This window comes from Rhinoderma darwinii, chromosome 7 (assembly GCF_050947455.1).
Source record: "Rhinoderma darwinii isolate aRhiDar2 chromosome 7, aRhiDar2.hap1, whole genome shotgun sequence".
NCBI lineage: Eukaryota > Metazoa > Chordata > Amphibia > Anura > Rhinodermatidae > Rhinoderma > Rhinoderma darwinii.
This window is the reverse complement of record NC_134693.1, coordinates 88,081,113-88,095,104: the sequence shown is the minus strand read 5'-3', so window position 1 is coordinate 88,095,104 and position 13,992 is coordinate 88,081,113. Positions and strand designations below refer to the sequence as shown.

At 40.4% G+C, this 13,992-nt stretch overlaps 1 protein-coding gene across 3 annotated transcripts in view; it reads left to right on the top strand.

The window, feature by feature from the left end:
• The first annotated feature begins 7,742 nt into the window (after nucleotides 1-7,742).
• NOL12 (nucleolar protein 12) overlaps nucleotides 7,743-13,992 on the top strand; it is a 44,918-nt gene continuing 38,668 nt past the window's right edge. The window contains exons 1-2 of one of the 3 annotated variants that reach the window (XM_075833640.1): nucleotides 7,743-7,828; nucleotides 12,028-12,140. In XM_075833640.1, coding sequence (XP_075689755.1) covers nucleotides 12,070-12,140 — 71 coding nt within the window. In that variant the 5' untranslated portion in view covers nucleotides 7,743-7,828; nucleotides 12,028-12,069. The other 2 variants (XM_075833642.1, XM_075833641.1) reach the window with 2 other exon arrangements.

Sequence of the window (13,992 nt, the reverse complement as noted above, 5' to 3'; positions counted from 1 at the left end):
TTTGTTGAGAAAATGAAAAAAGCTACGTATTATTGAAGAAAAGGGATTGTTTTTATTTTCACTGCCCAATTCTAATAAATTCTATGAAACACCTAATGGGCTCAAAATGCTCACTACACCCCTAGATAAATTCCTCAATGGGTGTAGTTTCCTAAATGTGGTCACTTTTTAGGCGTTTTCATGGTTTTGTCCCCTCAGGGGCTTTGAAAATGTGACATGGCCTCTACAAATCATTCCTGTTAAAGGGTTATTCCCAAGTTGATAAATGTAGCTATGAAGCTCCCCCATGTTAAAATAAGAACTTTTCTAATTACCTGTCCGTCGCCCAGCGATGTCGTTTTCCTGCTATTCTTGATTGAAGTCCAGGTCGGTCCTTCTTTGTATCTTGCGCGTTGTCTAGGTTCCCGGCCACCGCTATTTACCTTTAGCGGTGGCCGCGCATGCGTAATGACATCCTCTGCGTCCTGAGCAGTGGATGTCATTTACTTGTGAACGCTCATCTCAACGCATGCGCAGGTGATGCAGTGGAAGGCACCCGTCGCGAGAAGTCTGCACTCCGCTAAAAGTAAGTGTGTATGTGTGTGTGTATATGTGTGTGTTTGTGTATATGTGTGTGTGTTTATGTGTGTGTGTGTTTGTGTATATATGGGTGTCTTTGTGTATATGTGTTTGTGTATATGTGTGTGTGTATATATGGGTGTATTTGTGTGTATGTGTATGTTTGTGTGTATATTTGTGTGTGTGTGTTTGTGTATATCTGTGTGTTTGTGTATGTGTGTTTATGTGTGTGTGTGTGTGTGTGTGTGTGTGTGTGTGTGTGTGTGTATATATATGGGTGTGTTTGTGTGTATATGTTTGTGTGTGTGTGTATATATGGGTGTGTTTGTGTACATGTGTTTGTGTATATGTTTGTGTGTATATGTGTGTTTTTTTGTGTGTTTATGTGTGTTTGTGTATATATGGGTGTGTTTGTGCATATGTGTATGTTTGTGTGTATATGTTTGTGTGTGTTTTTGTATATGTGTGTGTTTGTGTATATGTATGTTTGTGTATATGTGTGTGTTTGTGTATATATGGGTGTGTTTGTGTATATATGGGTGTGTTTGTGTGTATATGTTTGTATATGTGTGTGTTTGTGTATGTGTGTGTTTGTTTATATATTGGTGTGTTTGTGTACATGTGTTTGTGTATATGTTTGTGTGTATATGTGTGTTTGTGTATATGTGTGTGTTTGTGTGTTTATGTGTTTGTGTATATATGGGTGTGTTTGTGCATATGTGTATGTTTGTGTGTATATGTTTGTGTGTGTTTTTGTATATGTATATATATGTGTGTGTTTGTGTATATATGGGTGTGTTTGTGTATATATGGGTGTGTTTGTGTACATGTGTTTGTGTATATGTTTGTGTGTATATGTGTGTTTGTGTATATGTGTGTGTTTGTGTGTTTATGTATATATGGGTGTGTTTGTGCATATGTGTATATGTTTGTGTGTATATGTTTGTGTGTGTTTTTGTATATGTGTGTTTGTGTATATGTGTGTGTGTTTGTGTATATATGGGTGTATATATTTGTGTGTGTGTGTGTTTGTGTGTGTTTATGTGTGTGTGTTTGTGTATATATGGGTGTTTGTGTACAGGTGTTTGTGTACATGTGTTTGTGTATATGTGTGTGTGTTTGTGTGTATATGTGTGTGTTTGTGTATGTTTGTGTGTATATGTGTGTATGTGTTTGTGTGTGTTTGTGTAATATATGGGTGTGTGTTTATATGTGTTTGTGTATATGTTTGTGTGTGGTTGTTTGTGCGTGTGTGTAGGTGAGTATAAGTATTGGTATTGTTCACATTGATAACTTTTTTTTTTATGTTGTTGCAGATTTTGATGTACCGATTGGACTACATCTTCGATTCGTTGGACTACTTCGTAGATCTACGTTTTTTGCAAATTTTAATAAAATGGTTAACGAGGGTTTTGTTGCGGATTTCTTATTTCAATAAAAAAAATTGTATTTGTTTTTTTTTCAAACTTTATTAGTGCCTAGATAATAGCAGTTGGCTGATTGACAGCGTCCATTATTAAGGCGGTAGCAATATGGAAGAAAAGGATGATCCAGCGCTGATGATGGTTTAAACGGGAAATGAGAGTCCCATGTTTATTGAAGAAAATCTTAAAATTGAAAGGGAGACACAGTCCCAAGGTGCAAGTAGTCAGGGTGTATACCCGAGCCTACGCGTTTCGAACGCGGTCTGCATTCTTAATCATGGCAGGAGACGCAGACCGGTGAGCTGGAGGTTCTCTCCCTGTTTCTACTATTGAGGCGGTACTTAGTGTTAGCCGGTGCAGAGGCTAGCACTAACCACCCATTATTACCCCGGTACCCACCACCACCAGGGGTGCCGGGAAGAGCTTGGTACGATCCAGTACCCGACCATCTGTTGTGATGGTCGGACACTGGGGCGGCCGCAGGCTGGTATTATGAGGCTGGGAAGGGCCAAAAACAGTGGACCTTCCCATCCTTGTAATGCTAGGCTGCTGCTGCTGTGTTGTATCGGGCTGGTTATAAAAATGGGGGGGACCCCCACGTCGTTTTTTTAAAAATTTAACAATAGACGTTGGGTCCCCCACATTTTTAATAACCAGCCATATACAAGGCCGCAGCAGCCTGGCATTACACGGGTGGGAGGGGCCACTGGTTTAGTACATTCCCAGGCTAATAACACTGTGTTGTTTGTGGCTGGTTATGATAAATTGGGTGGAACCCCATGTCTTTTTAATAAAAATAATAAATAAATAATTTAAAAAATGACAACATACATGACAACATACATGACAACATACATGACAACATACATACATGCAACAATACATACATGCAAACATACATACAAGCAACCATACATACACACATATACATACATGCCATCATACATGCAAGCATACATACATGCACTTATACACATACATACATGACAACATACATACATACATGACAACATACCTACATGCAAACGTACATACATGCACATATACACATACATACATATACATGACAACATACATACATGCAAACATACATACATGCACATATACACATACATGACAACATACATACATGCAGATATACACATACATGCCAACATACATGCCAACATACATACATATACATACATGACAACATACATACATACATGACACCATACCTACATGCAAACATACATGCACATATACACATACATGACAACATACATACATGCAAACATACATACATATGTACACATACATAACATACATACATGCACAGATACACATACATACATGACAACATACATACATGCACATATATGACAACATACATACATGTCAACATACCTACATGCAAACATACATACATGCACATATACATACATGACAACATACATACATACATGCACATATACACATACATGACTACATACATGCCAACATACATACATGCCAACATATACACATACATACATGACAACATACATACATGACAACATACCTACATGCAAACATACATACATGCACATATACACATACATACATAACATACATACATACATGCACATATACACATACATGACAACATACATGACAACATACATACATACATACATGCACATATACACATACATGACAACATACATACATACATGCACATATACACATACATGACAACATACATACATGCCAACATACATACATGCCAACATACATACATGACAACATACCTACATGCAAACATACATACATACATGCACATATACACATACATACATGACAACATACATACATGCAAACATACATATATGCACATATACACATACATGACAACATACATACATACATACACATGTACACATACATGACAACATACATACATACATACTAACATGCACATATATACATACATGCAAACATACATACATGCAAACATACATACAAGCAACCATACATACAAACATACATGCACACATATACATGCATGCCAACATACATGCAAGCATACATACATGTAAACATACATGCACATATACACATACATACATACATGACAACATACATGCACATATACACATACATGACAACATACATGCACATATACACATACATGACAACACACATACATACATGACAAAATACATACATACAAACATACATGCAAACATACACACATACATGACAACATACATACATGCACATATACACATACATACAGGACAACATACATACATGTAAACATACTTACTAACATGCACATATATACTAACATGCACATATATACATGCATGCCAACATACGTACGTACGTACGTACGTACGTACGTACGTACGTACATGACAACATGCATACATGCACATATACACATACATGACAACATACATACATGACAACATACATGCATGCACATATACACATACATACATGCCAACATACATACATGCAAACATACATACTAACATGCACATATATACTAACATGCACATATATACATACATGCCAACATACATACACACATACATACATGGCAATATGCATACATACATACATACATACATGCACATATACACATACATGACAACATACATACATACATACATGCACATATACATACATACATACATGCAAACATACATACATGCACATATACACATACATACATACATAAACTCACCTAAGACGTTCCCACGAAGATCTGAACGGTCCCGTCACTTTTCTTCTTACTGATCCGATTCACAATAACAGAGCGGTGGGCGCAGATGACGTAATCACGTGTGCCTGATATGATTACGTCACCTGCGCCACAACGCATTGTTACTATGAATGCGAGCGGCGCCAAGAAGAAGGACGATGGCAAGTGACGGGACCTTTCAGAGATCCGTAGGAACGTCTTAGTTGAGTTTATTTTTTTAATATATTTTTTGTTGTTCGCCGGGTGCTGATGCAGCACCGGTGCGGCGACTACAGATATTACATGTAGTGACAGGGTGGGGGAGGGAAAAGTTGGTTGCCGAAATGGGGTGAATGTAGTGTAGTGTAGTTGACAGTCACGGTAAGTTCGTCTGAAGCGGGCTTACCATGCCCGCTTGAGACGAACATTCTCCAGATGTTGCTAGAACTACAGTATCTAGCAAGGTCGGGAGCGCGCACACTGCAGAGCAGAGCGGCTTGATTGACATCGAGCCGCTCACGCCCCTTTCTAGAAAAGATAACCAGCACTTGCTGAGTTATCAAGTGTAAAAAAAGGTACTTAGGGAATGAATTAGTAAAAATTTTTAACAGCAAATGTTTTACAATTCATTTCCTGCTTAGAATATCTAAAAAAAAAAATTTGAGTCAACTTGGGAATAACCCTTTAAAGAGGCTCTGTCACCAGATTGTGCAACCCCTATCTGCTATTGCAGCAGATAGGCGCTGCAATGTAGATTACAGTAACGTTTTTATTTTTAAAAAACGAGCATTTTTGGCCAAGTTATGACCATTTTCGTATTTATGCAAATGAGGCTTGCAAAAGTACAACTGGGCGTGTTGAAAAGTAAAAGTACAAGTGGGCGTGTTTACTACTTTTACTAGCTGGGCTTTCTGAAGAGAAGTATCATCCACTTCTCTTCAGAACGCCCAGCTTCTGGCAGTGCAGATCTGTGACGTCACTCACAGGTCCTGCATCGTGTCGGCACCAGAGGCTACAGTTGATTCTGCAGCAGCATCAGCGTTTGCAGGTAAGTAGCTACATCGACTTACCTGCAAACGCCGATGCTGCTGCAGAATCATCTGTAGCCTCTGGTGCCGACACGATGCAGGACCTGTGAGTGACGTCACAGATCTGCACTGCCAGAAGCTGGACGTTCTGAAGAGAAGTGGATGATACTTCTCTTCAGAAAGCCCAGCTAGTAAAAGTAGTAAACACGCCCCGATGTACGCACATAATACACGCCCACTTGTACTTTTACTTTTCAACACGCCCAGTTGTACTTTTGCAAGCCTCATTTGCATAAATACAAAAATGGTCATAACTTGGCCAAAAATGCTCGTTTTTTAAAAATAAAAACGTTACTGTAATCTACATTGCAGCGCCTATCTGCTGCAATAGCAGATAGGGGTTGCACAATGTGGTGACAGAGCCTCTTTAAATGTGATCTCCAAAAGCCAAATGGCGCTCTTTCCCTTCTAAGCTCTGCCGTGTGCCCAAAGAGCAGTTTATTACCACATGTGGGGTATTGTTTTACTCAGTAGAAATTGCTTTACAAATTTTGCGGTGCTTTTTTTCTTTAGTCCTTGTGGAAATTACATTTTTTTTGCTAAACCTACATTTTCTTTGAAAAAATGTAATTTTAATTTTTACGGCCTACTTCCAATAATTTCTGCAATGAACCTGTGGGGTCAAAGTGATCACTATACCCCTAGATAATTTCCTTGAGGTGTGTAGTTTCCCAAATGGGGGTCACTTTTTGGGGATTTCCACTGTTTTGGCACCGCAAGAGCCCTTCAAACCGGACATGGTGCCTAAAATATATTCTAATAAAAAGAAGACCCCAAAATCCACTAGGTGCTCCTTTGCTTCTGAGGCCGGTGCTCAGTCTATTACCACACTAGGGCCACATGTGGGATATTTCTTTAATCTGAAAAACCTGGTCAATAAATATTTAGTTGTGTTTCTCTGGTAAAACTTTCTGTGTTACAAAAAAAATGGATTAAACAGGAATTTCTACAAAAAAAAGAAATTTGTAAATTCAGCTAGACTTTGCTTTGCTTTAATTCCTGTGAAACATCTAAAGGGTTAAGAAACTTTCTAAATGCTGTTTTGAATTCTTTGAGGGGTGAAGTTTTTAAAATGGGGTGACTTTTTGGGGGTTTCTAATATATAAGGCCCTCAAAGCCTCTTCACATTTGAACTGGCCCCTGTAAAAATAGACTTTGAAATTTTCGTGAAAATGTGAGAAATTACTGCTAAAGTTCTAAGCCTTGTAACGTCCTAGAAAAATAAAAGGATGTTCAAAAAACTATGCCAACATAAAGTAGACATATGGGGGATGTTAATTAGCAACAATTTTGTGTGTTATAACTGCCTGTCTTACAAGCAGATACATTTACATTTTGAAAAATGCTAATTTTTGCAATTTTTCACAATTAAATACTGAATGTATCGAGCAAAATTTGCCAGTAACATAAAGTCCAATGTGTCACTAGAAAACAATCTCAGAATTGCTTGGATAGGTAAAAGCATTCCGAAATTATTACCACATAAAGTGAAACATGTCAGATTTGCAAAATGAGGCTGTCAGGAAGGTCAAAAGTGGCCAAAGAGGGAAGGGGTTAAAAAAAAGTTCATAAACAAACAAAATAATCATAAACATTGATATAATGGCAGCAGAAATTGTCTACAGACATAAATGTAAAATGTATGGGTGACATGTTGTGCAGCACGATCTATAATGTGGCAGCTGTGACCGAGCTCCAGGATTCTCCCTGCAGCAACTCCACTCTAGCCGCTCCTGTAGTCAGTCACTAGAATGGAGTTTCTACGGTGAGCTGCTGTAGGCAACTCTATTCTAGTTATTTTCATAGTGACCTGTCTAGAACGGAGCGGTTATGTGCACGTCCTTCCTCCATCAGTCACCTCAATAGTGACCCGTCTAGCATGAAGTTACTATAGGGAGGATCTACCAGGAACAACTGCATTCTAGGCGCAACCGTAATATAGGCTCTAGAGGTTTCGGCGCAGTAAAATGACGTCATCGAAGCGTGTCCGGAAACCTGGAGCGGGCGCACGCGCTTCTGCTTTGCCTGTCCTTCGATACTGCGTGCATGTGAGTCCCGGAGCTTCCTTCTTTATTGCCGTTCTGAACCTGTTTAATGTCTATAAGAGAGACTCCCCAGACCGACATTTGTAACGTTACTGGAGTTTGAGTACATGCATGGAAGGTTATTTCGAGGGGTTTCTATTTACCCACATGCTACTGATCATTTTTTATCTAAACGAGGGAGAAGTTAAGTAGTTCCCCATAGCAACCAATGGGGTTACTGCTCTCCTTTTCTATACGGCCTCTAAAAAAAAAAACAGATTTGGAGTGTGTTTGCTATGGGCAATGTCAAAGTTTTCATAACCTCCCAAAAACGAATTTTTTTTCCTACCGGCTGAGGATGTATGATATGAATGTAAGGATTTATCCTACAGGGCCTTCTGTAAACAAGCACCATGTAAAAGAATCTGTGCTTAAAGAGGCTCTGTCACCAGATTTTGCAACCCCTATCTGCTATTGCAGCAGATAGGCGCTGCAATGTAGATTACAGTAACGTTTTTATTTTTAAAAAACGAGCATTTTTGGCCAAGTTATGAGCATTTTTGTAGTTATGCAAATGAGGCTTGCAAAAGTCCAAGTGGGTGTGTTTAAAAGTAAAAGTCCAAGTGGGTGTGTATTATGTGCGTACATCGGGGCGTGTTTACTACTTTTACTAGCTGGGCGTTCTGATGAGAAGTATCATCCACTTCTCTTCAGAACGCCCAGCTTCTGCCAGATCACGCTGTGACGTCACTCACAGGTCCTGCATCGTGTCAGACGAGCGAGGACATATCGGCACCAGAGGCTACAGTTGATTCTGCAGCAGCATCAGCGTTTGCAGGTAAGTAGCTACATCGACTTACCTGCTAACGCCGATGCTGCTGCATAATCAACTGAAGCCTCTGGTGCCGGTGTCCTCGCTCGTCTGACACGATGCAGGACCTGTGAGTGACGACACAGCGTGATCTCTCGAGAACACGGCTGTGTCTGCACTGCCAGAAGCTGGGCGTTCTGAACAGAAGTGGATGATACTTCTCGTCAGAACGCACAGCTAGTAAAAGTATTAAAAACGCCCCGATGTACGCACATAATACACGCCCACTTGGACTTTTACTTTTAAACACACCCACTTGGACTTTTGCAAGCCTCATTTGCATAACTACAAAAATGCTCATAACTTGGCCAAAAATGCTCGTTTTTTAAAAATAAAAACGTTACTGTAATCTACATTGCAGCGCCTATCTGCTGCAGTAGCAGATAGGGGTTGCAAAATCTGGTGACAGAGCCTCTTTAATGCTCAAAGCGCTGAAAGGTTGACCTATTCTGCCATGCACATGTTTATTTCAATGGTGGGAGGGGAATAAGCTGTTGTAGCTCATTATCCGGGTAGCAAAACAATTTTTAAATCTAAAGTCTGTGTTAGGAAGAGCATTTTAACCCCTTAATGACCAGCCTTATTTAGACCTTAATGACCAGGCTATTTTTTAAGTTTTTCCATCGTCTCATTCAAAGAGCTATAACTTTTATATTTTTGCGTCGACATAGCTGTATATGGTCTTGTTTTTTGCGGGACAAGTTGTATTTTTTTAATCGCACCATTTTGAGGTACATATTTATTGATGAACTTTTATAAACTTTTTTTTGGGGGGGATAGAAAAAAATCGGATATTTCGCCACTCTTTTTTTGCGTCCTAAATTTACGCCGTTTACCGTGTGATATAAATAGCACTAAGTTTATTCAGCGGGTTGTTACGATTGCAACGATACACCATTTGTATAGTTTTTGTATGTTTTACTACTTTTACACAGTAAAAACGCTTATTTTTTCAAAATTATTTGTTTTTGTGTCTCCATATTTGAAGAGCCGTAACGTTTTTTATTTTTTCGCCGATGCGGTTGTATGAGGGCTTTTTTTTTGCGGGAGGACTTGTAGTTTTTATTGGTACCATTTTGGAGTAGATGCGACTTTTTGATCACTTTTTAATCACATTTTTTTAAAGTCAGGATTCACAGAAAACAGCAATTTTTCAGTCGTTTTTTATTTAATTTTTTACGACGTTCACCGTGCGGGTTAAATAATGTAATAGTTTTATAGTCGGGGTCGTTACTGACGCAGCGATACCAAATATGTGTAACTTTTTAACTTTATTTTGTTTTTTTAATAGTAAAGCAGTTTGTAAGGGAAAAAAGTGGGTTTTTAATTTATTTTTTTCCACATTTTTTTAAATTAACTTTATTAACCTTTTTTTTTAACTTTTTTACTATGCGATCCTCCGATCGCTATTATAATACACTGCAATACTTTTGTATTGCAGTGTATTACTGCCTGTCCGTTTAAAACAGACAGGCATCTGCTAGGTCATGCCTGCGGCATGATCTAGCAGGCATTCATTACAGCCAGACCTGGGGGCCTTTATTAGGCCCCCGGCTGCCATGGGAGACACTGACACTCGGAGATCGTATCGCCGGGTGTCGGTGGGGATGAGAGGGAGCTCCCTCCCTCTCTCCAAAACCACTCAGATGTTGTGCACGCTATTGAGCACCGCATCTGAGGGGTTAAACTGGTGAGATCGATACTAATATCGATCTTACCCGGCAGAGCCTCTGGCAGCTGAGAGCAGGGAGATTTGACAGCTCCCTGCTCTGTTTACTTATTCCGATGCCGCGACGTAAAAAGTCTATGGCATCGGAATAAGGCCCGTTAGTGACCGACGTAAAAAGACTATGGGCCGGTCACTAACGGGTTAAAACGTTATTTTTTTTCATCAGTCATTAAAGCTGCATGAAAGAGAAATTGACACTTGATTCCCTGGCATGGGGATTGCAAGTGAAACGCTGCTCTAAATGATGGCTCCAGTAACCAATCAAGAGATCGCTAGAGTGTGTCCCTAAGAACAGAGGGGCAGGGATTGCAGCGTGCTGTGCAGGAGCACTTGCACAATAAAGGGGTTATCCGGGGACCAAAATTTGCATTGCAATAATATATTTATGTGAAATGAAGTAACTTACTAATATACTTTAATTTAAAATTCTGTACTAAATGGTGCTGTTCAAACCTCGTGAATTGTTCCCAGAAGTGCTGGAGCTTTTCTAAGGCTGGGTTCACACGAGCATGTTACGTCCGTAAAGGACGGAACGTATTTCGGCCGCAAGTCCCGGACCGAACACACTGCAGGGAGCCGGGCTCCTAGCGGTGTACATAAGTATGATGCTAGGAGCCCTGCTCCCTGCAGTGTGCTCGGTCCGGGACTTGCGGCCGAAATACGTTCCGTCCTTTACGGACGTAACATGCTCGTGTGAACCCAGCCTAATAGTGAGAGCTTGCTTCGTGTGCTGTTCGTGAACGTGACCACAAGGGGCATTGCCTATTGCTTGACTCCTGAGCAGAGCATTAGCTAGCGCTTTGCTCGAGACTCCAGCACTGCTCCCGACGTCCATATTTGGTCAATTCAGGGGTTTCCTATCACTGGAGTTCCCGAGCAGAGCATCAATTGATGCTCTGCATGGGGACTCAAGCCCTGCTCCCGATGTCACTGTGCATATATAGTCAGTGACTTCAGGGGTTTCCTATCGCTGGCGTTCCCAAGCAGAGCATCAGCTGATGCTTTGCTCATGGACTCCAGTACTGCTGTCATTTTCCATATGTGGACAGTGACGTTGGAGTACGTGCTGTAGTCCTTTGGCAGAGCATCAGCTGATGCTCTTTCTCGGGAACTCCAGCGATAGGAAACCCCTGAATTGACCAATTATGGATGTCGGGAGCTGTGCTGGAGTCCAGAGCAAAGTGCTAGCTGATGCTCTGCTCGGGAGTCAAGCAATAGGCAACGTGACAGCCCCATACGGTCATGTTCACAAGCAGCACATGAAGCAAGCTCTCAGTCACAATTCACGAGGTTTGAACGGCACCATTTAGTACAGAATTTTAAATTAAAGTATATTAAAAAGTTACTTAGTTTCACATAAATATATTATGGCAATGCAAATTTTGGTCCCCGGATAACTCCTTTAAGCCCTGCTTTAGAGGCACTTGCGATCGGCGTGCCGGGGGAAGTAAACATAAAATTAAACAATTTGCTAACCAAGAAAAAAGGTAAGTTTAAAATGCCCTCCCCTATATCGCTCTGTCAGCAGTTTTGAGACCTCAAAACTCCTGACAAGTTACCTTTTAATGTGTGTGTTATTTATTTATATTGTTTTCTCTATTAATATGTATTTTCCTTTTGTAGCTACTCTGACAAGGAAGTAGAAGTTGCTTAAAAAGTAGCACAATGGGCAGAAAGAGGCAGAAGAAAGCTGTTTTTGCTAAAAGAGAGCTGGTATTCGATGAGGAGAAGAGAAGGTGAGTGATGGCACAGCATGGAATGTGCACTAATGTAAAGAAGATGGGAGTTATTAAAGAGGTATTCCCAGCGTCAAATTATTATTAAATTTTTTTTATATTGCTCACCATGTGGAAGAAAAAAAAAAATACAGCAAAAAACTTAGTGTTGCTAAATGTTCGACAAACTTCTGACATGTCATAGTGACATGTCAGAAGTTTGTATTAGTGGGGGTCCGAGCACTGAGACCCCCAGCAATCGCTAGAACGAAGCAGCTGAAGTGTTCGTGTGAGCGCTCACCTGCTTTGTTTCTGTTCGGCTTTCTATTGAGTCCGTACACCGATACATTTATTTCCGGAAAAAGCCGAACAGACACGAAGCATCTGAGCGTTCACACAGATGCTTCAGCTGCTTCGTTCTAGCGATTGGGGGGGGGGGGGGCGGGGGGGTTTCCGTGCTCGGACCCCCACCAGTACAAACTTCTGACATGTCACTATGACATGTCAGAAGTTTTTCGAACGTTTAGCTACACTTTAAAAACAATAAAAATAAGTAACTTAAAAAAAAATGTTTTAATTCGCAAAACGTTACCTTTAAGGATTTGCAGTGACAGAAATTCACTAATATATCTATCCATTGCATCGCTATCAGTTCAAGCTGGTGATCACCCACCAATAAGCAACATATTTTAATTTGGTAAAGGAGTCCTTATATGCAACGATTTTTTTTAAACCACCGACTAAAGCACAGTGATTTAAAAAAATCGCTGACGAAAATCTTAGACGATACTTGCAGGCGATGGGAAGGAGTGTTAGTATTGCGTAGCCAGAGCCGTGTGGTATATAGCAATGCCTATTGTAAATGTTGCTGCGAGTGATCTTTACAGATTTTGTTGTCAATAATGATGATGATTTTTACGGTGGCACAATTGATCAAGATCAACTTAGAAATGAGTTAATTATTCTGATAATTGACCAGTGTAAACGGGCCTTAGTGCTTCTGTTTACACTAAAAAAAATAAAGTGCATGGGCTTTGTATAGATGCGCCTCACCACCCTTCTGCTGTTTGGTGCCTGGATGAATCGGGTTTGTAGTGTATTAGATTACACTATTATACTACATAACCATACAACATGACTAATGCATATTCAGTAATTGTACCACAGCCTAGAGCCTCATACACATGACTGCATTCGTTTTGCGGTCTGCGAAGACCACAATGATCCTGTGGCTATCAGACATCAAAAAAACCTTTGCTGTGTCTCATCAGAACTCGTGGATCCAAAACAATTCACAGGTATCAGTGAACCCCCACATCTGGACGATAAAATGACTTGTTCTGAGTTTTTGTGGTCTAGATTCGCGGCCCCAGCATGGATCTATGAAAACCATGATTGTGTACATGGGGCCATAGAAATGAATGGGTCTGCAACTGATCCGCAAAAATTCGGATGAATTACAGCTGGAAAAGCACTGTCATGTGCATGAGGCCTATAGCTTTGACATTTTCATTAAAGGGGTATCTTCACAATAGGGGTTACCAGACTCCGGTTTTGCCTGGCAACGGGGCCGACTGATCCAGGCAGAGATTGAATGGAAAGCTGGCCGCGCCCATTCATTCCTATGGGTGTTATGGAAACAGTCGAGCCCATTTGCCTGGTTTGTTCCGTAAATCTTATGTGAATGAATGGAGAGAGTCGCGCACACATGTGTGCCCACCTCTCTTTTTGTTTTCTGCCCGGATGCGGTGGCAGCCTCACCCCAGATGGCACGAGGGTTGGGTGACCCGTGGATATGCCATAAAAGCTTCAGCTGGGAATACCCTTCTAATCCTCCTTTATGACTTGCGTATTACACTCTGAACATCTATTT